Genomic DNA, 26,537 nt, shown 5'->3' on the forward strand with positions numbered 1-26,537 from the left:
AAGCCACATTGAACCTGCAAATAGGTGGGAAAATGTGGGATACAAATAATTAAATTTTAAAAAAAAGTATTGTAAAATGATGTGTTTTGTGTAGTGCTCATATTTACACTAATTTTAGTACATGTTTTGCCTTAGTAGACTTTTATCTCCAGATATATTTGCATAGTACTACATTATTGCATCAAGAGTTATACATTTTATATACTTACACCTTAAAAAAAAGTTGTTAAATATAGTGCACATTTTAATTTTTTTATTTATAATCAAATTTAAATTTTACAATCATGAACCCTCTGAATGAGACAGAAATTCAAATATTAAATAAGGAAATCAGAAATACAAACAAAAAAGTACAAAAAAAACCCGCCCACAGTATAAAGAGACAAGATTCAAATATTATCTCTAAGGAAATAAAACAACAAAATAATGAAGAGATAAGTAGCAGTTTAGGCCAGCTGGTTAAAGTTAACATTAAGGTACTTTTCCATCAAGAGTTACAGGATTCTTCCTAGCATGCAAAAATACCACTGTTCGAGATTTAAGAACATAACATAAGGATAGCCATATTGGGTCAGACCAATAGTCCATCTAGCCCAGTATCTTGCTTCCAACAGAGAGCCTGGGGTTCTCACTGAGGTTTATATACTGGATGACATGAAAGAAAGTGAAAACCTAAAATTCTAATGAGGAATAAGTATCACATAGCAGCAACAGGACATTAGAAAAACTTACAAAAAATGCAATTTTTGATTAGGAAACGTACAATATTTTTATTTACTCCAGTCTTTAAAAAAAAAAATGTGCCTAACTTATTATGACAGTCTTCAGAACTGCACACCACTCCCCCTGCATTTTGTTTGGAATACTAACATTGGATTCTCTTGTGGACGTTGGTTATCTCTATTAGATAGATATTCTTCTATCTAGGACGCAGTTTGTCACACCATCAGGGAAGTAGTAGTAATAGTAGAGAACAGTAACGTTAGAATGCAGTTCACAAGAAGTGTCTGAGTACAGCTACAATACAGAAGTTTCAGGCTGAGCTACAAGATCTTGCTAATCAAAACAGAAGGAGTGATACAAGAATTTTTGAAATGCTAGAGGGAATAGATAAGGTGAAATGTTTTAGAAGACGTAATAGCAAATTTGCTTAATATTTACTAAGAAGTCCCTCCACAGAACAGGCAGATCGTGTGCCCGCATGTCCAATCTCTAATGCAAAATACTCAAGTCCGACTGTTGTGAAACTCCTCTCAGTTTGGATATCTTGGCAACTGCTTAGTGAAAATAGTGTGTTATATTTCGGTGTACAAAAAAAAAATCCTTATTTTGCCTGAATTGACAAAATTGACTGCCCAGAAAAGGATGCTGTTTCTGGCCATGAGGCCGCAACTTATGGACCTAGATTCACACTACAGGCTATTCAACAAGGCATGTATGCAGATTAATATAAATTAGTATATATTTGTACTCTGTAGTGCTGCAAGATTTTTTGGGCTATTATCAAATACTTTGAAAATCAGTTTAATCTGTGCCTGGAGGTGGGCAGTGACTGTTTCTGGTGAAATTTAAAGGCAGGAGCTGGAGCTTATAGAGGATGGTGCAACTGATGCAATAAACTCCTTGTTTTGGGCTTGAGCCCCCTGGGTTTTGTGTTTGGAAGCCTCATCGTACTCCCTACTCTCTTATGTCTAACTACGTTTGCCTCCACCTTTGGGTGGTTCTTCCTCTTGGATGTGTTTGAGCCAGGAAGTTACTGAGTAGGGGTTTAGTTCTCTAAGAAGTCATAAGGTCATCTTAATTTTGAGGGCTCAATTTGTTGGCCTAGATGAAAAAGCATCCAGAAATCGTATCTTTTCATATAGGTGCATGTTGTACTTGTTAGGTTTTCTTTGGAAGTTAAAAATTGGAAGGTAACTGAGAGAAGGGTGGGAAAGGTCTTGTAAACACTAGTAAAGAGCAAAATTCAGATTTTGGTAAAATGTGTTTACCTCTGATTTTATATATGGCGCTGTGAGTTGCATGCACAAATTTGCTTACGTGTCCAATTTGTGCATGCAACTTAATTGAATAATGAGCCAATTAGTGCTGATAATTGGGCACTAACAAGCAATTATCGGCACCAATTGTCAATAATTAGAATTTATACGCACATCTTTTTAGGTGTATTCTATAGAGGTGCGCGCAAATTCTAATGTGTGGATTCTAGTGTGGCATGGCCATGGGAAGAGCATGGGTGGGTCAGGAGCGTTCCTAAAATTTATGTGTTATAGAATTAGGGATCTGCGCCTAATTTACATGTGGGGATTTACACCAAGTTTTCATTGGTGTAAATGGTTGCGCTGTTCTATAAACTGCATCTAACTTTAAGCGCGGTTTATAGAATAGCACTAAGCGCTATTTTTTTCAGCACAGATTTTTTTTTTTTAGGTGCCATATATAGAATCTAGTCCCTAATGTAATAATAGGAATTCAAATGTTTATATTTCCATTGAACATTAATGTCAGACAACAACAGAGAGAGGCTGTTCAAAGCTTTGAACACCCTCTGTCTGTTGTTGAAGGCTCCTGGTACTTCTTCCTTTGTTCATTGAACATTAATGAACATACAAACCTTTCTCCTTTTGATGAAGTGATTATAATTAATGAGAGCAGGTTGATGTGATGCTTCAAGACCCTATTTGCCTTCTCTGCCAGTAGGAAACTTAGTCAACTGGATAGCTGGACATGTATTCTCTCCAGCTATTAATAAGAAATGGGTGGGTTGGGGGGGTTCTATATTTTGAAACACATCTATGGAAACAATTCAGCTATATTAAAAAACAAAAAAAACCTCACAAGGCACTGTCTTATAATTTAAACGTGATCAGACAACCACTTCAACACACATCAGATCTTGCATCTTGTTCTAAAACTCCATCTGATGTTATAACTAAAACGTTTTGATGTAAACTCAGTAAGGCCAATACACAATCCCTCCATTGCAGAACTCTATTATTATTATTAGCATTTATATAGCGCTACCAGACGCACGCAGCGCTGAACACCTGATACAGAGAGACAGTCTCTGCTCAATAGAGCTTACATTCTAAAAATACAGACAGACAAGACAAGGGCGAGGGAAGTACTGGGTGAGAAGGAACAAGGGGAGGGCAATTGAGTAGTGGCTAGGAGCCAAAAGCAGTGGTGAAAAGGTGGGTTTTCAGCATAGATTTGAAAACAGGTAGAGATGGAGCTAGACGTACAAGCTCAGGAAGTCTATTCCAGGCATAAGGTGCCGCGAGGGAAAAGGAACGAAGTCTGGAGTTAGTGGAGGAGAAGGGGGACGACAAGAGAGATTTGTCCAGTGAGCGGAGTTAACGGGGAGGAATGTAGGGAGAGATGAGAGTGGAGAGGTAATGGGGGGCTGCAGAATGGATGCATTTAAAGGTCAGTAAGAGAAATTTGAACTGTATGCGGAAGCGTGCAGACGCACACTCAGATATCATAACAGAACTAATTCCCAGGACTCAAAGAGGAGCAAACTTATCCATGAAAAGACAGCACTGTAAATATTATACTGGGCCCTAGAACTCCTATAGACCACGTAGTGGGGGGGGGGGGGGGGGAGGGGACTTGACTGCTGCAGATCTCTACACAGAAATTACATGCTAGCAGAATACTGGAATAGAGACATGACGGCAAAAAAAAACCTGAATTGGAACTTCAAGAATTCAGACTCTGCACGTATAGCAAACAAGAAAAATAGAAACTGAATTGCAAGCAATGCCGTAGCTCCTGTCTGACCCCCACAACAGTTCAGCATCAGCCGCTTTTCTTCCCTCTCTCCTTCTCCTCTGCTCCTGGATCCAGCATTTGCCCCCAATCTGTGGCCCAGCAGCACCCCCCTCCCCGCTGTACTTCAGCATCTTCACTAGTGGCAGAAGAGATGGACATCTGCGTACACCAACCCTGCAGGCTTCTCTCTGTGCATCCCACCTATGGAGGAAATAACAGTTTTTCTAGCTTGGACATTAAGTCAAATTTTCAAGCCATTACAAATATATCTTTATTAGAGAAACAATGTATAGTTTCTAAAAATAATAGTATATTCTCCGAGGACAAGCAGGCTGCTTGTTCTCACGACTGGGTAACGTCCACGGCAGCCCCAGCAACGGAAATCTTCCCTAGCAACAAAAAGTTTGCTAGAGCTTTCGAGCTGATCGGTTCTTTCTTTTTCCGCGGTAGAGGGTGGCTGCTTGTTGGTCTCCCTCCATAGCCCAGTGAAAGAGCCTTCGGTTTTTTTCGCGTCTTTTTCGCGATTTGTTTCTCTCCCTTTTTGTTTATTAGCCAGTTTATCCATTTAAAAAAAAAAAAAGGAACCCTTATTCCTTAGTTTTGGTCCCTTAAGTTTTTTTTTCGTTTTCGCTGCGGCCCTCTTAGGCCGCGCAAAAGCGCTTCCTATTTTTGTGCCTTTTTTCTTGGCACAATTGAGGATTTTGACTTCGCCGCCGCTGTTTTTCCGTCCATGTCATCGAGGACTCCCAGCGGCTTCAAGAAGTGTACTCGGTGCAACTGGACAATCTTAGGTACCGACCCCCACGCATAGTGTCTTCAGTGCCTAGGGCCCAACCGTCGCCCAGACGCATACAAGTTGTGTCTTAGATTGAAAAAGCGGACACAGGCGTCGAGACAAGCTCTTTGGGACCGACTTTTCGGAGCTTCGTCCGGTTCCTCGACATCGACATCAGAAGCGCAGGTAATGGCTGTCCAGAGACCATCACACGCTGGGAGCAGTGAGCCGTCGAGTGGGTCTCCACCTGTCTCAAAGACTGCTTCTGGACAGGCCCACCGGGACCGACCACTCTCGGACCCAGCCCCGAGGAGGCGTGTAGATTCCATGCCCTCCTCGTTGGTACCGAGGAGTATCGATGACGTGCATCGAGTGAAGGCTAAGAAGCATCGTCATTGGTCTCCTTCAAGACACGGTACTGGGAGCTCCGGGGTGTCGAAGGATTCGGCACCCGTGAAGCGTTGACGCCGGGAGGACCATTCACCCTCCATTCAAGAGATGTCGCTGCATCGGTCTCCTGACAGCCTGGTACCGCTTCCTCAACCTCCACGGATTTTGACACTGAGTTCTGCACCGACCCCGCAGCCTTTCTTGACAGCGACTCTGGATGAGTTCATCCGAGCCATTCTTCCGGGTCTCCTGGACGGTGTTACTCTTGCAAATGGAGGAGGTTTGCCGTCTGGTGTGATAGCAAGGCCTTAGATCCTCGCTCTTGTCCTACACAGTCCCTGCTTGAATACCTTCTACACTTATCAGAGTCTGGTCTTAAAACCAACTCAGTATGGGTTCATCTTAGTGCGATTAGTTCTTATCGCCGTGTAGAAGGTAAGCCTATATCTGGACAGCCTTTAGTTGTTCGCTTCATGAGAGGTTTGCTTTTGTCAAAGCCCCCTGGCAAACCTCCACCAGTGTCATGGGATCTCAACGTCGTTCTCACCCAGCTGATGACGTCTCCTTTTGAGCCGCTGAATTCCTGCCATCTGAAGTACTTGACCTAGAAGGTCATTTTCTTGGTGGCTGTTACTTCAGCTCGTAGAGTCAGTGAGCTCCAAGCCCTGGTAGTGCATGCTCCTTATCTCAAGTTTCATCATAACAGAGTAGTCCTCCGCACGCACCCTAAGTTTTTGCCGAAGGTGGTGTCGGAGTTCCATCTGAACCAGTCAGTTGTCTTGTCAACATTTTTTCCCCGTCCTCATACCCGCCCTGCTGAACGTCAGTTGCACACCTTGGACTTCAAGAGAGCATTGGCCTTTTATGTGGAGCGGACAAGCCCCTTCAGACAGTCCATCCAAATGTTTGTTTCTTTTGATCCCAACAGAAGGGGAGTTGCTGTCGGGAAACACACCATTTCCAATTGGCTAGCAGATTGCATTTCCTTCACTTATGCCCAGGCTGGGCTGAATCTTGCGGGTCATGTCACAGCTCATAGTGTTAGAGCCATGGCAGCATCGGTGGCTCACTTGAAGTCAGCCACTATAGAAGAGATTTGCAAAGCTGCGACGTGGTCTTCTATCCACACATTCACATCTCATTACAGCCTTCAGCAGGATTCGCGACGCGACAGTTGGTTTGGGCAGTCGGTGCTGCAGAATCTGTTCGGGGTTTAGAATCCAACTCCACCCCCCTAGGCCCTTTTTTGTTCTGTTCCAGGCTGCACTCTTTGTTAGATGTTTCTTTGTAGGTCAGTCCTTGTTATGTCCTCACTGTTGCGAGGCCCAATTGCCCTTTCTTTGTTGTTTTGAGTGAGCCTGGGGGCTAGGAATACCCCAGTCATGAGAACAAGCAGCCTGCTTGTCCTTGGAGAAAATGAAGATACATACCTGTAGCAGGTATTCTTCGAGGACAGCAGGCTGATTGTTCTCACATACCCGCCCAACTCCCCTTTGGAGTTGTCCTTCTCCTTGTTATTGCTTTGTTATCGAACTGATTGGGGCTCTCGGGAAGATGCCCACTCGGTGCGCGCACCCGCACGCTCGAAGGCTCTAGCAAACCTTTTGTTGCTAGGGAAGATTTCCGTTCCTGGGGCTGCCATGGACGTCACCTAGACGTGAGAACAATCAGCCTGCTGTCCTCGGAGAATACCTTTTATAGGTATGTATCTTCATTTTAATGCACTTGGTCTTCTTGAAGTATCATTATAATAAACTGTTGAGCAAAAACAGGTAACTTTTTTTTTTATGCAGAACACTTGCTGTTGTAATCCCCTGGTAAACTGAGTTTGGAAATTTCCTCAGGGGATTACTAGACTGCTGTAGAACTCTCCAGAGTTACTGGGGAGGGGGGGGGGGGGGAGGGATAGCAGTGTGGATGGGAGGGGAAGAGCCTAGCCCAGAGAAAGGATTAGCAAAGAGTAACTGACAGTAGGTGGTATAGTTGGGAGGTTATAAAAATGATAGGATTAGTGAGCACATGGTCTCTGATTGCCTTCACCCCTGCCAGGACCTGTGAGGAGAGGGGGTGTCCAATAAACCTAAGGCTGAATTAAGAGAAGGTTTTTTGCCAACAAAAGCATTAACTGGATTGTGAGGAGTGCTCCGGGTAGGTAGAAAGGGTTAACCCAGCTCGGGAGCAGAACAGGAAAGAACCTGTTTGGTACCAGAGGCAGTAGCTCGTGGAAGTGCCCCTCTGGAGGAAGGATAGTCAGGGAGTTCTGATCCTGAGTGGGTCCAGCAGAACAGTTTGCTACAGAAAGCACTGCAAGGACAGCCTTGGATTGTTCTTCCAGAAAGGATGGGTTTTGGAGGACTGGTGGTGTTATAAACATGTAAATACCCTAGGATTTATAGAGAGAGACAAGTAGTTAAGACTTACACCAAGAGTCTTGAATTGGCACAAAAACCAATTTCAGCAAATTGAACTTTTGGATATATAAGAAACTGTTTTGTTACAAAGAAAGTATGAAGTTTGGATATCTGTCTCTTGCAGCATTCCAGTAAAGTTCTGTTTTGCATAAAATACAAATCCTGGAGTGGAGAGTTTCTTTGGAGTGAGAGTGAAGTTCCTTTGCTCCCAGACAGTATAAGTGAGGCTGAAAACCCTACGGCCTATCAGGATCAAGCCTGACCCTGACCTACGCCCAGCTCATTAAGGAAATAAAACTTTTGTAGTGATCCTGGTTTGGTTGCTGACACGAAGGGCTCGCTGATGCCCAGAACTTTATGGTGAGACATGGGTTACACTATTATATGGAAAATAAAGTGGGTTGTCTTGTAACTCAGCACGTAAGATCACAGAGAATAAGGCATTAAACTGGTGTTTAATGAAGGAGACATTTCTAAACTGTATACAGTTTTACTTAATTATATTGATCAATTAAGATATTCACTTTTGAGTTGAGTTTTTGTACATTATGTGGTTCATTTTTAAAGCAACTTTGTAAGTCTATGTGCTTTGAAAATAAGCCTCTATATCGACAAGACTTTTGGCTGCTCCTATTATGCAAAAGGAAATGGAACAAGCCATTAACTTTCTCTCTGCACATAAAACACTTGAGTCTGATGCATATACTATATAGTTCCATAAGTAGTTTAAGAAAAAGTTCATTTTCAGATTAGAGAAGCTTTTCCATTATTTTTATTTCTTTCTGGATCTTATTCTAGTAATTTCATGGAAGCATCTATAATTTTAATAGAAAAGCTACATGGTCGACTTTTTCATGTTCTTTTGTTAGTGCCCCAAAAGAAGAACAGTCAGGGCCAGTCCAGGAGTATCTGACATACTAGGTAAACCTTCAACTGTGGTTATACTCAGGAAAACTTGTGGCAGTTAAATTTTGTAGCCAAGGACCCTCATTAAAGTATACTAACTCTGCACTGTCACGTTAATTGTAAACTTATATTCTGCATCCATGGAAATCTCTCTTGCCTAACAATGGGTGCATGGAGAGTAGAACTAGGACATTTTGCCATAGAACTCAACATATTAAAAATGGTACTGTTTACTTCTCAGTAACATCATCTTAAACCCTCTCTGGTACCAGACATATTATGAAGTAATACAGAACCCTACGAAAGTTGTTCAGGACCAAAACTCACAGAAAGAGTGTACTAGGCTGCGCATTTGTTTGCTGTTCTCTAAACATCTTACAAAATATTATAGAAAAATTGGACAGGAATCAGAGAATTAAAAGTCTTTTATTACTCACCCACCAGCACAGCATCAGATATCAGTGGCAAGTTATAACAAACTTACAAAATCTAACATCAGTACCTCTGGTAATTATAAGTAATCAGACTAATTATATAAAGAGAAAAAGGAGGAAGAAAAGTTTATTCCTTATACAAAGGTCACAGAACAAAGAGAGAATAGTTTATATGAAGGGGGGAGAACACCCCCTTCGGGAAAAAAATAGGCCATTGGACGGATCTGAAACTCTCTTTCCAAGCATGCCTAGTTTTCCAGAGTTTCTTTGTAGCGTGGTTTTATAGGCTGTGGTGAGCATCCACCTCTCCTCTACCCTGGACCAATCATTTATTTGTTATATTTATACCCCACATTTTCCCACCTGTTTGCAGGCTCAATGTGGCTTACAAGTACCGTAAAGGCATTTGCTGTTACGGTTGATAACAAATACAAAATTGTGCTGTGGTCAGATGATATAGGTGTGAGTCAGGCGTCATTGGGTCAAGGGGAATAGTGGCGGTAAGTTGTCCAGTGCGATCCTTGATTATGTTGTGTTGCTGGGTGTGGGGGGTTAAGTTGGATCGGAGGGATAGGCTTTTTTTGAAGAGGTGAGTTTTTAATGATTTCCTGAAGTTTAGGTGGTCATGAATTGTTCTGACAGCATGCGAGTATAGCTATGAAAGAGGAAGCACTGCTCATAGGTGCTCCATGCCCAGTGTCCTCCCTGATCTCCCCTTCCACCCACCTCATGTGTCTTGAAGCAGAAAGACCAGCTTGTGGAAGACTGGCAAAACAATACAAATCCACAACGGAAACGAAAACGGGTGGGAAAAGCTGAGGAGGTAGAAGATGTTCTTCGGTGTTTTTCTCGAGTCAGGAGCAGACAGTTTCCTGTCAGTGGTCCACTGCTTGTGGAGAAAGCTAATCAGCTAGCTGAAAGTCTTGGACTAACTGAATTCACAGCCACTGTTGGGTGGTTGGAAAGATGGAAGGAGAGGAACAACATAAAATTCAAGAAACAGCAAGGTGAAAAACAAGATGCTGATGACTTTGGTGCTGAAAATTGGGTTGTTTCAGTTCTTCCTACCATCTTGAACGAGTTTGCACCTCATGACATTTTCAATGCTGACGAAAACGGTCTGTACTGGCGAGCGATTCCTGATGGAACACTTGCAGTCAAACAAGCCGAAGCTACAGGAATTAAAAAGACTGACGATCTTCCTTTGCTGCAATATGGATGAGAGTGAGAAGTTGGAACCACTCGTCATTGGGAACAGCAAACAGCCCCGTTGCTTCAAGAATGTTAAGCAACTTCCTGTGTCATACAAGGCTAACGCAAATTCAGGGATGACTGGGGAAATTTGGAACCAGTGGCTAAAGAAGTTAGACACTAGAATGCGGGCACAAAAGCATCAGATTTTGTTGCTTTGTGATAATTGTGCTGCACACAGTGATGATGTCAGGCTGTCTAGCCAATTTCAAATAACATTATCGGGCTCTTGTGCTACGTCGTCTGATGAGCATTATGGATGACCAGACTGGCAAGGATAAACGTGCTGTTGAACTGGCTCGTAATCTATCACTGTTGGATTCCCTACTTATGCAGGAAGAAGCCTGGAATCATGTTACACAGGCAACCATTGTGAACTGCTACAAGCAGGCAAGCTTTGTTAAGGATGTGGAGAGGGACGAAACAGATGCAGCTGTTGCAAATGCGTCAGATGAACAGGTTATTGACATCCCAGCCTGTGTTACTGAAGAGGAGTTTCATCACTATGTAGCTGTTGATTACAGTCTACAAACAGCTGACGACAGCACTGATGTCCAGATATGCGCCTACACGCAGGCAATGGCTGATGATGAAACAGATGATGAAATGAGCAGCGAGGCACATGCTGACGAAATTCAACAACCTCCTGTCACTTTTGCAAGAGCGCTGGAGAGTCTCAACACTGTGCGGGTCTATCTGGAGGCCACTGGATGTCAGTGCTATGACGTTTTTTACCGTCTGGCAGACGTAGTCTATGGAACTCACAGACACAAGAGTGTACAGAGGACTATGACTGATTACTTCAAGTAAGCCTTACGTCAGTTAACGGAGACTGTATAACGTCAGTTAACGGAGACTGTATACTGTACGTATAATAAACAGTACTGTACATATGTTTATTTATTTATTGTACATTTATATCCCACATTTTCCCACTCATGCAGGCACAATGTGGCTTACAAAAATTAGGCAGATATACAAACAAACTGAAAGACAGTGCAGAGGAGACAGAGGATAGACGGTGGGAAAAAAAATAACTAGCAACAGAAGGCAGAGCAGGGTGGGGATCAGGAGGGGGTTATCATATTGCGGAGTAACTAGGGGTGTAGCTTTTAGTAAAGAAGTGGGTTTTCAGCAGCTTCTTGAAAAGGCCGTGGTCCACTTGTGCTTTAAGGTGCTGCGGGAGAGCGTTCCAGGATTTAGGGCCCCAGTAGCGGAAGGAAGAGGTGAAAATCCTTTTCTACTTGACTCCCTTACAAGTTGGGAAGTGTAGGTGGAGATACGTCCGTGCAGCAGGCGTGGCATTTCTGGAAGGAAGGTTGATCAATGGGAGCATGTACTCAGGAGCCAACCCATAGATGATTTTGTGGGTTAAGGAGCAGAGCTTAAAAGTGATGCACTCCTGTACAGGTAGGCAGTGGAGCCTGAAGCGAAGAGGCTCGGCATGAGCATAACGACGTTCTCCTAGAATCAGTCTCGCAGCAGTGTTCTGGACTGTCTGGAACTTTTTCAGTAAGGAGATCTTGCAGCATGCATAAATTCCGCTACAGTAATCCAGATGGGAGAGAACCAGCCAGTGCACAAGGGTACGGAATAGGGCTCTGGTAAGGAGGCATCGTATGCGTCTTAGCCTCCACATAGCATGAAACATTCGTTTGTCAAGCTTCTTTGGGTCACAGCGGTTAAGTGCATGCTCCGGTTAACTGCATGTATTTCTTTGGTCCCAGACCCTTGCACTTAAGAGGATTGCACTATGTGTATCTATCTATCTATCTATCTATATAGAGGCATCTGTTACCATAAGGCTATACCCCATGCAAACGCATATATATATATATATATATATAAGTTTAAAATGTTGCAAGAGTGTTGAGCGCTTGCATGGGGTATAGCCTTATGGTAGCAGATGCCTGTCAGCCTCATCATGGCATTCGTCCCTCTGGCCTCATATTGACAGATCCTCTCTCTTGTTTTGGAATAGCAGCTGCCTGTCTGCCCTTGTGTTGGCGGCTTCCTGTCTGCTCTTATGTCGGTAGCCACCTTCGTGTCTCTATTGTTGTAAGGGGATTTTTTTCTTTAAAAAAACACACGCACAATGCAGGGTCTTTCTTCCTTTGCGGTTATTTCATTTTTGTTCTATTCCCACCCAAACTGGATACTATTTTGCTACATCCTACTAGTTTGGACTGGTCTGGTATGGATGAAAAGAAAGGAGAAATTATATCTTACTTGATAATTTTCTTTCCTTTAGTCCTACCAGACCAGTCCAGATACTCACCTTAATTTTCTTTCACATTATGGTGCTGCTACTCTTTTGTCTGGTTTATTTCAGACCTTTTCTCACAAGCATTTTGTAGCTTGCACACTGTTCATTCATCCTAACCTATGTGCCTCCTGATTCAGTGAAATATCTATATGTTAGTAGAGCGTGTGTCTCCTTTATATCTGTATGCCTTATATGAAGGAGCATTTTTTAATGTATTGAGTGGATTAACAGTACAGGTATAAGCACCATTGTTAGCTATTCAAAATACTGAACATTTCATGCTACACGATACTCTTAAGGAGTGATTCACTCAGTCTCCATCCGCTGATAGATGGACACAAACCACTAGTCAGGACTGTTCTGGTAGGACTAAACATAGAAACATGACGTTTGATAAAGGCCATATGACCTATCCAGTCTGCCCATCCTCTGTAACTCCTATTTCTTCCTGTTCTTAAGCGATCCCACATGCTTATCCCATGCCATTTTAAATTCTGAACAGTCCTCGACTCCACCACCTCCACCGGGAGGCCATTCCACGCCTCCACCACCCTTTCTGCGAAATAATACTTCCTTAGGTTACTCCTAAGCCTGTTCCTTCTTACCTTTGTCGTATGCCCCCTCATTCCAGAGCTCTCCTTCATTTGAAAAAGGCTCTCTTCCTGTACATAAATGCCCTTGAGATATTTAAACGTCTCTATCATGTCTCCTCTCTCCCTCCTCTCTTCCAGTGTATACATGTTGAGGTTCATAAGCCTGTCCCTATAATTTTTGCGTTCTAGACAGCTTACTAATTTCGTAGCTGCCTTCTGGACCGACTCCATCCTGTTTATATTTTTCCGTAGGTGCAGTCTCCAGCACTGCACGCAGTACTCCAAATGAGGCCTCACCAGAGACTTATACAACAGCACTCACTTCCTTTTTCTTGCTGGTCATGCCTCTCTTTATGCACCCAAGCATCCTTCTGATTTTGGCCGTTGCTTTTTATACCTGTTTGAAAGCTTTAAGCTCGTCGGACACAATCACCCCCAAGTCCTGCTCTTCCTTTGTGCACTGAAGCACTACACCCATACTATACCGTTCCCTCAGATTTTTGCGACCCAAGTGCATGACCCTGTTTGGGATTAAAGCTTAGTTGCCAAATATTGGTCCATTCCTCTAGCTTCGCTAAGTCCTTCCTCATGTCATTCACAGCCTCCAGGGTGTCCACACTGTTACAGAGTTTAGTATCATCTGCAAAGAGACAAACCTTACCAGACAGCCCTTCTGCAATATCGCTCACAAAGATATTAAAAAGAGCCGGCCCTAGGACCGATCCCTGTGGTACTCGACTGATGTCCTCCTTTTCTTCAGATCAAGCTCCATTTACCACACCCTCTGTCTTCTACCATTCAATCCATTTTTTACCCAATCTGTTACTCTAGGTCCCACACCGAGGGCACTCAATTTATTTATCAGTCGCCTGTGCGGAACCATGTCAAAGGCTTTGCTGAAATCCAAGTATACCACATCAAGCGCCCCTCTCACATCCAACTGTTTGATCACCCAGTTGAAGAAGACACGACCTGCCACTAGTGAAGCCATGCTGCCTCGGGACATGCATTCCATGTAGTTCAAGAAATGTCACAGTCCTCCTTTTTAGAAGCATTTCCATTAGCTTACTCACCACCGAGGTCAGACTGACAGGTCTGTAATTCCCAGCCTCTTCCTTACTTCCACTCTTGTGCAAAGGAACCACATCCGCCCTCCTCCAGTCCACCGGGACCACTCCAGTTTCTAAGGAAGCATTGAAGAGGTCCGTCAGCGGAGCCGACAGAACTTCTCCGAGTTCCTTAAGCACCCTCGGGTGTATCCCATCAGGCCCCATCGCTCTGTCTACTTTTAGTTTGGCAAGCTCCTCACGAACACAGTCCTCCGTAAACGGGACTTGGTCTACCATACATCCATCCCCTTTAGCCTTAGTTTTCTGCAGCCCTACCCCCGGTCTTTCATTCGTGAACACTGAGCTAAAATAATCGTTAAGCAGTTCAGCTTTATCCTTATCTTCCACATATTTCTCTCCCTCAGCTTTGAGCCACACAATGCTATTATGGCACTTTCTCTTGTCGCTTACATATCTGAAAAAGGTCTTGTCCCCCAATTTTACCGTATTAGCTATCTTTTCCTCCATTTGCCGCTTCGCTTTTCTGATAGCTTTTCCAGCTTCTCTTCGCTTATTTAGGTATTCTCTTCTGTCTTCATCTTTCTGAGTCGTCTTATAACGTGCAAAGGCTAGCCTCCTTTCCCTTTCCTTTTCAGCTGCTACATTCGAGTACCAGAGAGGCCTTCTTTTCCTCTTACTTTTATGTAATTGCAGGTATAAAGGTTAGTTGCCTATAATATAGCTCCTTTCAGTCTTGTCCATTGCTGTTCTACATCCTTCAGCTGTTGCCATCCCGGTAACTGTGCCTTGAGAAATTCCCCCATTTTTGCAAAATTAGTTCCTTTGAAATCCAGGACCTTCAGTCTCGAGTGAGTCCTCTCTTCTGTTTTAATATTGAACCATACCATACGATGATCACTAGATGCCAAATGGTCCGCCACCTTGACATCAGAAATGTACTCTCCATTCGTAAGCACCAGATCCAGAACAGCTGCATCCCGCGTCGGTTCCATCACCCACTGCCAGAACAATTCTTCCTGTAGGGAATCTAAGATCTCTTTGTTTCTAGATGACCCCGCAGCCGGGACACCCCAATCAACATCCGGCATATTGAAGTCACCTATCAGTAGTACTTCCCCTTTCCTAGCTATCTTGCGGATGTCTTCAATTAAGTCCCTGTCCATTTCCTCCGACTGTGAGGTATATCACTCCGATATAGACACATTTTCCTTTCCCTCTTTCCATTTTAACCCACAGCTCTTCTTCCATACCCCACATGTCCTGCAGTTCTGTCACTTGGATATCAGCATATAATGCCACACCTCCACCCTTTTTTCCTACTCTGTCCTTCCTGAATAGATTATAGCCAGGTATAGCAACATCCCAGTCATGGTTCTCCGTGAACCACGTCTCCTTGATTGCCACTAAATCCAAGTCTGCTTTATCATTGTAGCCTCAAGTTCTAGAAGTTTGTTTCCCATACTACAGGCATTGATATACAAGGCTCTCCAGATTTTACTCTTTTTATTTCCTTCTATAGAGGCATTAGATATCCTACCTTCCTTGGGGTTAATTATGGCTTTGTGGCCTTTTATACCCATCCCCATCAATTTTAGTTTAAAGCCCTCTTTAGCCAGCCTGTTGCTGAAGACACTACTTCCCTTCCTTGACAGAAGGACACCATCACCGCTCAGTGCCTCTTGGAAAATCATCCCATGGTCTACGAAAGAAAATTATCAGTTAAGATATCATTTCCATAGAGCTATCTAGGCAGAGATTGGACATATGTAGTGAAGGTTTTAGATCAGTTTGGATGTGGCACGGAGTTTATGAAATTGGTTCAGACTCTGTATTTCTTTAGTTCTGGAGTATTAATTGTAATACTTTCCCTGGCTGTATGCAGGTAGAAAAAAACAAACAAAAAGCAACAGTCTCCTTACTATGGTAGAATAATAATAAAAAAGGTAGACTGATAGAAAACATTAACACATGAAATAATTTATTGGTGTGAATCAAAAAACAAACCCGGTGTGGCCACGTTTCGCCCTCAGGCTGCGTCAGGGGTCAAAACTAAAAAACAAGGGGTGATGGAATTCCCCTTCTTAAATACTTTTATTTAAAAATAGTACTTGGCTCTCTGTTCCGCGTCGGGTTTGTTTTTTGATTCACACCAATAAATTATTTCATGTGTTAATGTTTTCTATCAGTCTACCTTTTTTTATTATTACTGTATTCAGGTAGAGGCACTAGACAGGAATATTGTCTTTTGTCTCTTAATTTAATAGACTTTAGAAATAAGTGGTATAGATTCCATTGGAACGTTTGGAACATTAACAAAATATTTTGTAGATATTTCTTCAGAGATTTCATCTAGAGATTTTGAAAAATTGGTAATCTGAAGATTATGACCCTTTGTTGTATTTTCTAAATTTTCAGCCTTTTTCCACAAGCCAGTGACACCTCTAATCAAGGAAACTCACTTTTAACTGAGGAACTCTCTTCTCACTTTAAATTTTATTGTTGTTGCATTTTATAATCCAGAATGTTAATGTTGAATATTCCATGCAGTTCCTAGTGCCTGTATTGTCCTGTATTGTTTCCAAAGTAAAAACCATAGGCCATTCTAAATGGAACTGAGGAAGTATACTAATAGCTTGTTCAGCCTCAGCAGTGCCTCACTACTTTCATTCAAAGGCAATACAAGAAGCAAATCAGATTGACCTATCACAAAAGTGAAGATTTCTTTCTATTCCTCCATAAAAGAGCCTCCACCAGCTGGCATGGCTTTAGCTTGCTTCTACTTGGGAATTAATGGCCTTATTCAGATATCTGCCCCTTTCTCTTATACTACAGATATACCCATGCCCACATCATGTGATACCGTGTTACGGGAATCCTATTGACTTTCCATCCAGTGTAATGCTGGAGGCTCTCGCTGTTCAGGGCTGAAAGATGTTTTGAGCCCAAAGAGCAATGCCAAGCCACTCAGGCCTACACTTATCTCCTGGGAGTTCCAGTGTTATTCAAAGTCATCCAGTGAACCCATAGGCATGGTAGGATGCATTTCAAGGGGAAGATCTACAGCCAGCCTTTCAGTTAAACCATAATTCAGAGACTACAGAGCAGTCAGTGCTTTCTTAGAACTGTACATCTTTAGAGAACAATTCAGATCTACTCTCTAAAGTTCATCAAATTGGAAATATCTGCAGAAATTGTCCTTATTTACAGGATTTATAGCTACAACTGTGATATTAATTATTATATAAATCTACACTGTAGGGATGTTAATATTACAGCTGTATAAAGTGAACATTTTAATCTTGCAGGGAATATTCTTCCCTGTTCATAAAGTTTGCTTCATGATAAATGTTCTCTATAGCTTGTTGATGACAATTGCTTTTTATTTTTTTTTTTAATACATCTCTGAACAATAACTACAGGAAAGAACTTGAAGCTAGGGTTGTGTTACATGGACCTGAATTCCAAGAAGCACTAGCCAAAGAAACTTCAAAAGAAGAGCAAAGGCATACTCAACATGTTAAAGAATTTCAAGACAAAATTAATATTTTGAATCAACAGTATACAGAATTAGAAGATGAATTTCGTTTAGCTTTGACTATAGAAGCTAAAAGATTTAAAGAGGTAATTTGTGTGATTGCTAGTTCATTTGTAAGACATTTTTGATTTTTGCACAATTGTAACAATATACCTTATACAGGGCTCAATTTATGTCTAAAAAGAATGTATTTTATTTGCAACACATCTTTGTTTAGTTTTAAGAACTACCTTTCTTAACCTCCTATTCGCTAAGCTGCACGGCAATGCTGACGCAGCCCAAAATGAATGGGCTATGTCGGCAGCGCCCGTAGCCACTAGCACAGCTTAGTAAACAGGGGGTTAGGTAGCACATTGATATGTAAGAGGTTAATTTTAAAACAGGTCACTGAGGCTATGAAAAGCATATAGATGCATATGCTGTGCTTATTTTATTAAGGCTTCTAAATAATTTCCAAAAAAAGTAAAACAATAAACAAATCCCTTCACTTTATAAACTTATAAAAAAAACTGCTTATTGAAATCCAATCACTTTTTTGGTGTCATTGGCTTTTTTTTTTTTGGAAGTTAAGTGTTTTGTTTTTTTCAATGTCATTGGAATACAGTAATTAAGAGGCCCTTTTACTAAGCTACTGCAAAATCTGGCCTTAGCGTGTGTTAATCCTGGATTGTTCCTTGCACAGTATCCCTGACATAGCAGCAGCATAGTGAGGAGCTTGACTATACTGTCACAGCAGCAAGCTAAGTTGCGACATGAGGTGAGGGTAAGAACCTTAACTTAGTTACCTCTTTCAAAGAATTACTGGAATTCTATTTAGTGAGCGACATTAACCTTAGAACATAAGAATAGCCACACTGGGCCAGACCAATGGTCTGTCTAGCCCAATACCCTGCTTCCAACAGTAGCTAATCCATTATGCTTGCTGTGGTTAGTAATTCATGGCTTTTCTAAAAGTTTCTTTAATCCTGGCAATAGTGTGTGTTCCATCACAGTAATTTAAAAGGCAGTGTTTTCTTCAAGAACTTATGAAGAACATTATTCGTGATGCAAGTAGCCCTATTCCATTATAGGTGATATTTTGCAGGCTTTTTTTTTTTTGTCCATGAACTTAATTGTCTCACAACTCAATAAAAATGCTTATGACTTTGATTTTTTGCTACTGAAAAGTTAATTGATCTGGTATCACTATAGAAGAAAATTCTTTTTATTAGGCATTTCCTATTATTCAGTTACTTATACAGAATGTAGTCGTTTAAAAAAAAAGAATAAATCTTTATGGAGAAGTGTTTTGTTTGTGTGTGTTTGACTCTATAGGTTAAGGATGGATTTGAAAATGTTACAGCTGAGTTAGCAGAATACAAGGATTCCTTTGCTTTGTCTCATCAGAAGGAAAAGCAGTCAACAAGTTTAATTCAAGAACTGACTGCCATGGTAAAAGAGCAAAAAGCAAAAATTGCAGGCGTAACAAAGTCAAAACAGGAGATGACATCAAATTTAAAGGTAAACACTTCTGAACCATTTTCCTTTTGTTAGCTTAGCTGAGCTGTTAGCCTTTAACAGGGTTATGGAACCTTTATTGATGAATGGCAACAATAAAGCTGATGACACCTCTGAACCACATTAGCTGACTGTGTATCAAGGATCTTCTTTCTCCCCCCACCCCCCTCAAACACCTTAGTCCACTATTTGTCTCGCCTCCAATAGGCTACCCACCTCCTTCCCTATTAGAGCACTCTTACCTTCCCCTTCCCCATTAGGCTGCTGTCTTCCTACATTTACCAGCACCACTCGCTGGTCTTCCAGCATGTTCATTCTCTCATGCAACATAGCTCTACAAGTCTTTCTGTGATGGTAGCCTTGGGTCTTCCTGCAGTGTGGTTCTAATCATGTGGTTTGCTAAGCTTCCTCCTTCCTGTTACTGTCACTCTCTCCCCAATAACCTGCTTGCCTTTCCATTCTCTCTCCTTCTTTGCCTTGGGAAGAGGCAGTGGGATGATTGCAAGTGTCCACTATCTGCAGGAAGAGACATAGCAATAGTAGCAGCTCCCATGTTCACTATGCTTGTAAGGGATACTGTCACCCATCTGTTCACTGTTCGAGAAAACCAGCCCAAACTGCATGCCGTTTCCTCAACATTATCTCCCCATTAATGTAGCTTTTTCCTTCCACACCATCAAAATAATGACAGGATGGATTTTGGTTTGAATTTTAGATTTGTTACGTACTTTTTCCAAATCTGAGCTCAAGGTAAGTTATGTATTCACATACATGTTATTTCCCTGCTCAAATTGGCTTACAATCTAGTTTTACCTGAGGCAATGGAGGGTAAAATGACTTACCTAGGCTCAAAAAGAGTGCCACTTGGAGAAGTTAGATTAAACCCTGGCTTCCGGATATGCAACCCACTTTTCTATCCACTAAGCTGCTGCTGTACTCTTTGATATGGGAGACATGGCTGGATTAAGGCCCAGGCAAACTAGGTGTATACCTAAGGGTCCACATATTTAAGGAAGGCCCTGTCAAATGTGCTGATCAGTTTTAGGGTTGTACAGATTTTGCGTTAGTATCTTGGATAAAATAATGTGGTTGCCATGTTAGTCCACTTTAAAAGTAATAAATAGAAAAAAAAAGTTAAGATAGTGGACTAAATAAATACATTTTTTGACTAGCTTTCGAAAGCATCATTGAGCCACCAGAATAGTTCATGTCTGGATATTTTTCACAGTTTGGATCTCTATGGTTAGGGTTACCGTATGTCCGGGTTTTCCTGGACATATCCTCTTTTTAGGCAATTGTCCAGATATCTGGGCGATTTTTCTAAATTGAGGGCTTTGTGACCATTTGTCCAGGTTTAAAAACACTTTTAAAATACATCTGAATTTTCACTCAAAACCTTGAAAATCTTCGACAAAACATATTTCTTTCTACTTTGTGTTTTGTTGTGAGTTTAAAAAAAAACATCATTCATAACAGTGGCATAGGTACAGGCCAAAATAATCCACCCACTCTCCTCCCAAAATCTGGCATGCCTCTCTCTTCCTGGCAGACCGGCACCTCCTCTCGTCTGTTTTTCCTGCTCCCCCCTCTCTCCTAGCAGTCCTCCAATCCTTGGATACGTTGCCAGCAGTGTCAGTGTGATTGAGGCACCCATTGCTCTCTCGCTCGCTCCTCAAGTCTTCTCTCTGCAGTAGCCCACCTCCAGTGTCGTAATTTCCTGTTCCTACGCAGGCGGGAAGTGGTAGAGAGAAGACTTCAGGAGCCTACCGGCAGTGAGTGCCTCAATCGCCGACAGTGCCAATAACATATCTGAGGATTGGAGGACAGCCATTGGGGAGGAAATAGAGAGAAAAACTGGACTGTGCAAGAGGGAAATATGCTGCTCCCATGGGGGGGAGGGGTAGAGAACAGGAAGGAAGGAAGGAAACATTTGTGAATACATGGGTCGCAGCAGCTGGTAGGGAAATCAGATGAGAAGGTGGGACGGTGGAGTGGAGAGAACAGAGAGATCGGAGGGAAAGGGGAGACACTAGAGCCATGAGAGAGAGAGATGCTGGGAAGAGGGTCAGCATAGAAAGATGGATAGAGGGACAAAGAGAGAGATGTTGGACTGTGGGAAGAGGGCAGGGGAGAGAAGAAGAGATGCTGACCCTGTTGTAGGAGAAGGGGGGCTAAAAGGAGGGACAAGGACATAGGGTGATGGGGACAAAGAGTGCAGATATTGAACATGAGGAAGGGACAGGGACACAGAGGGGAGTGATGGTGGGCATGGACAGAAAATAAATGTCAAACGAGGCGGAAACCCTGGAAAGAGCAGAAGATAGATGGGGGCTCAGGGATGGAGGAAAAGAGCAGAAGATGGGACTCTGTGGTGGGGTTAGAGGAACAGAGCAGAAAATGACTGGGATTTGGTGACTGAGTGGGAGAATTTTGAGGGGGGGATAGAGCAAGGATTTATTGATGAGAGAGGTGAAGAGGGAATTTTGAGGGGATAGAGAAGACCTGGCAACTAGTAGGTATGAGTGGTGGGGGGGGGGTGTGGATGGGTTGGGAGAATGAGTGAGGGTGTAAAATGGGGAGTAAGAGAAAGGGGATGAAACATGGAGAAAGGTTGAAACATATTGTGAATAATCTGGAAGACTGGAGAGAGGGCGGAAAGCATTGAAAGTGATGGGGGTACTGGGGAGAGGAAAGGCTTTGAGTGAGGGTAGACATAAGGTCTATATTTGTATCCTTCAAATCAATAACTCTGACAATTCATCATATCATGCTACAGCCCTACCCCTGCTGATTCCCCAGTGTTTTTTTTTCATCAACTTCATAGAAATGTATTTGCTTACATTTGGCGTAAAAAACCCCTGAGGGTGAGAAGAGACATTTTGCACCAACCACAGCTTAAAGGAGGCATGGGTGTCCTGAATTTTTTTTCTATATTATCAAGCAGCCCAATTGCATGTTTTGGCTGATTGGATACCGAGTACGTTAAAAAAAATGGGCTCGTTGGGAACAGGCATGAGTGGGTGTTATCACGTTGTGGGCAGTCCCCTGGTTGCCATGGAAAAATCTTCTTGCTTTGTGGATGCCACAAGGAATTGGCTACCCTTTAACCACCTAGTACACGATTCACACAAATTTTTTTCTGACTTGCATCTATCATCTTCAGACTTCACTTCAATATATTCCCCAATTTCTGCCAGGAGCTGGGGACTTGACCTTTCAACACTAGGCCAATAAGGGCTTGTGGACCTTGGGACAGATCTGGAATGGGGGGGGGGGGGGGTTAATCCTTTTCTAATCTTCAGGATGAGTTTCTCCTGGAGCAGCGGGACCTTTTCCACAAGCAGTAGGTTAGAGATTTCATCTGCTGCTGGGCTCGGGGGTGATCTCAATCTAGCAGAAATTCCTCTTGAATGGGCTATTAGAGGTGGAGGAGGGAGGGGCAGTGTATCTCGCCGCTATATGGCTCTTCTGCTCGATGAGAACTAGATCTTAATTCTGCTTATGCTTCAGAGTGCTGTGAGAGCGTTTTTTTTTTTTTTTTTTTGTATTTAAGTGCTCAGTAGCTAATAATATAATTGAGAACTGTTATTGCTGGTACTATATCCCCATGCATCCATGCATCCAGTTCAGATGAACCCTTAACTCTCTGAACAATGCTGGAGATTTTGTGGTGAACGGGGTACCTTTTACCATGTATGGTGCACCTGCCTTAGAGTTCAACCCTATTGGAATGCTATTTTGGACCTGCTTCAGCAGGTTCTTGGTACGCCCTACCCATTCTAGGTGGTACATTGCTTACTCCACTTTAAACCATCTGAGATTTATTTTGTTACATTTGTACCCCGTGCTTTCCCACTCATGGTAGGTTCAATGCGGCTTACATATTGTATACAGGTACTTATTTGTACCTGGGGCAATGGAGGGTTAAGTGACTTGCCCAGAGTCACAAGGAGCTGCCTGTGCCTGAAGTGGGAATCAAACTCAGTTCCTTAGTTCCCCAGGACCAAAGTCCACCACTCTAACCACTAGGCCACTCCTCCACTCTGGATCACTGCGGACCAGCATAAACTGGCAATTCATTTCTTTGTGGCAGTGAAACTGGCTTTGCAACAGCAAGGCTTGCCACCCATGCCTCAAATTCTCTGCAAGTTGGACTTTCTTTTTCAAAGGCATAAATTGACTGCATTGTGACGGGGATGCTTAGCTGTGTTTTCTGGAATTTGGCGACAATATGAGACCTGGCAATTTGACCCAGCCCCTAGCACCTCTGATGGACAAACACTGGTTTACCTGTGTGTGTGTGTGGGGGGGGGGGGTGTTGTGGGGGGGGGGGGTAATCTTTGATGTTATTGCTCTGCTTTTGAGATTGTTCTGTACTTGTTCTACTGGTTTAATAAACAAGTAAAAACAATGGTGAAAGACAGGCAGTAGAAGATGGGGTAGAGGGTAAGAGATAGAAGAATGGCCTAGAGGCAAGAGAAGGAAGCAGAGACAGAGCTGGAGCTGGTGGAGGGATGAGAGGGTGAGTACAGAGGATGGAAATAAAGGACTTGGGAGTGGATGAAAGATGGAGGGGCGTAGGAGACTAGGGAAAGAGAGAGACGAGAGTACTGAAGAGTGGATGAGAGAGACATGGGTAAAGCTGGTAGGTAGATGAGAGGTGAAACAGGAGACTAAGAAGTGGGTGAAAGAATTAGGGTAAAATCAAATGAGCGGATATAAATGCAGAAAGAGAAAAATGGGGGGGGGGGGGGGTGGAAGCATAAAAAGAAAGATTAGTGGCAGACAGATGTAGAGAAGAAAAGAAGATGACAAGAGGAGAAAACAAATGGAAATGGGAAATCTGGAAAATAATATAGGAGAAGTTTGACACAAGGAAACTGGAAAAAGAGCCTCACACCAACACAATTCTGCATACATCAATGGGAAGGCTGTGGGGCTGGCGTGAGCAGTATGTATCAGTCGCAGCTCACTGCCAGCGAAGAACTGCTGTTTAAAATGTACTTGGGGGGAGGGGGAGTTGAGAGACTGGTTTAAATATTTAGCAAAGGTAGCAACTGTTTTTATTTTTTGTGTCCTCTTTCTATGGCTTTCCAATCCTTTCCTCACTTGAATGAGCCAGCCCTGTCTGCTTGGGGTGCCACTAGCAGCAGAGACTGTGGGTAGGATCCAGTCAATGGGAAGGCAGCTCTAGTCCCAGGAAGGGAGGGTTTGAGCCAAGGTAAGTTCCTGTGCTGTGCAAGTGATATAGGGGGACTGATCTCTGGATGGAGCACTGGACTGAGTTTGGAAGAAAGTGGCACAAATAAGTTTCCTGGATAAGGGGAAGGGGGCGTGCTGAGAAGGGATTTGAAAGATAAAAAGTGTGAGGGGGCTGCCGCAGGCTGAGGAAATAAGCTGGCAATAACTGCAAGAACTTACATGATTATAGTTCAGAGATGGTTAGATGGAGGAGGCATTCAATAAATGAGCAGTATAGTACCAAGAAAGAGTATGTGTGCGCACATGTGACAGAAAGATACAGAAATAGTTCCCATTGTATTGGGTGCTCCAGGCTTGGTTATCAAGTTGTGCTTGAAAATTCCTTTTAGTTCACTGTGGGGCTCATTTTCAAAACACTTAGACTTACAAAGTTCCATAGGTTACTATGGAACTTTGTAAGCCTAAGTGCTTTGAAAATATGCCTCTATATATGTTATGAACTCCAGAGTAGAGAGCGGCACAGGAATGGGATTCCTGAGGGAATGGAAGAAGTTGCCACAGGATTCCTGCAGGGGTGTAGTCAAAATCTCTGGTGACTCCAAAATGAGGCTTGGAATGCACTGAGAGGCAGCTAGAACACCAGACTGAGGCTTGGAGCACTCATTCATTGAACAGTGAATACCATTCAAAAAAGCACGGAAGATTGTTGGGGTTGGGAGGAAACAGAGGGCTACGAGTAAGTAAATAATAGTTTTGACTTCTGCGGGTACAGGTGAGGATGGAGGAGATTAATTATGGGGATGGAATGGATCTTAGTGGGTATGGTGTGTATTCCATTGGGGATGGGTGAAGTTTTGTCCCCTTGAAACTCTCTATTCCAGGGGGAAACTCTCTTTGGCACAATGAAAGTATGATGGTGAACATTAGCAGTACATTGAAGAGATTGAGGGTCATACTCAACATATCATGTCTTAGGAGCGAAGTTCATTACTCTCATGATATTTACAAAACTGACCTATTTGGAGACATTGTCCCCACTCCACTGGAAGCTTATGCTTGCACAGTCCCAATGCTTACTCAGTTTGCTACTGTTGCAATACCAAGAACTAAGCCCTATAGTTTTCCCTAAGATGCTACTGAGAGGGGAAGTGTGGCAGCTTGAGAGGTTAAGGAAAGAGTGAATATGACGGGGGAGAGGTAGAGAGAAGGGGTTGATAAAAGAAATAAATGGGGGTCTGTAGCATGGCCCCATGCATGAATGTTTTTTTTAGGGCCCAATATATTGTTAATCTGCCCCTGATAAAATTACACACATACAGCCAATATAGGTATAATAAATATCTGCTTCTAAGACAGGTTTTTGACTCGAATTAATGTCAACGAAGATTAATTTTTTTATCTCTGCCATATCAGTTCAGAAAATGGGTTAGTATCCCTTCCCAACCAGCACATGATGGTAAAAAGCTGAGCTATTCCAGTGACATCACTGACACAAGGAGCTGGTGCAGGCTGGAATTCTCCAGCATTTTCTACCTCCAGAAGATGGTAGTTCTGGACTGGTACCAGTAGGTTTCTGTAAAGTCTTGACTACCTGGATGTAGACCAGATTTAGGGCCATGTGGTTGAGTCCTTGGGCTGAGGTGTTCTGGCTCTGGATTGTGGTTTTGCTTACTGATTGATCAAAGACACGTAGGTGTCCGCTGCACCAAGCTTTTGTCTGTTAGTGCAAGCTTGGCATGGCTCAGCGTAGGGCCCTGCAGGGTCCATGCTGTGGTTGTTAGTAGGTCCCAGCTCTCTTTCTCCTCCCGGCTGGGCTGGTGCAATTTCAAAAAAATGAAAGTGTGACAGCTTTGCTGCCATGTGCTTCCCTATGTTCAGGGAGATAAAAGTGCCTGGGGGGGAAAAACATAGCTGAAGGAAAGGTAAAACTAGGCTTTACAGGAGCTACTCTGGGAGTGGCTGCTGAGAGAATAGTCAGTAACTGTTGTGATAGTCACATCCAGGATAGTTGGGCTAAGGCAGTTTCAGTCTGAAATACAAGTCCCAGAAGGCATTGCAGGCAAGGAGCAAGGGGGTGAGTTGAAGAACCCGGACTGGACTCCTAGCTGCAATAGGGGAAGTCATGGGTGTAAGCTGGCAGGATGTGTAGATTGGCCACTAGGGGGAAAGAGAGATAGGAAACCCTGTATGCAGGAGCTCATCATTAGTCCAATGCTTAACTCAGCTGGTATGGGTGTGGGGGAAGCTAATGAGAGGAGAATGATTGGTTGTGGTAGCAGAAGCCAGGGATTGATTAGGCAGGTGGGAAGGAGTCCCAGGAGGAGGAAAATCCTTGGGTAAGAGAAGTCCCTAAAGTTGTGCAGGCTGAAAACCCTTGGGTAAGAGAGGTCCCTAAAGTATTGAGTCTACCAGTGAAGCAGATGCAGGGTG

The 26,537-nt window shown here is 42.9% G+C and overlaps 1 protein-coding gene across 1 annotated transcript in view; it reads left to right on the forward strand.

The window, feature by feature from the left end:
- Positions 1-26,537, forward strand: part of LRRCC1 (leucine rich repeat and coiled-coil centrosomal protein 1) — a 154,074-nt gene that overhangs the window by 73,824 nt on the left and 53,713 nt on the right. The window contains exons 12-13 of the mRNA XM_030216082.1: positions 17,293-17,494; positions 18,723-18,908. Coding sequence (XP_030071942.1) covers positions 17,293-17,494; positions 18,723-18,908 — 388 coding nt within the window. The remainder of the gene's footprint in view (positions 1-17,292; positions 17,495-18,722; positions 18,909-26,537) is intronic.

Source organism: Microcaecilia unicolor, chromosome 1, assembly GCF_901765095.1.
Source record: "Microcaecilia unicolor chromosome 1, aMicUni1.1, whole genome shotgun sequence".
In the NCBI taxonomy this organism is placed as follows: domain Eukaryota; kingdom Metazoa; phylum Chordata; class Amphibia; order Gymnophiona; family Siphonopidae; genus Microcaecilia; species Microcaecilia unicolor.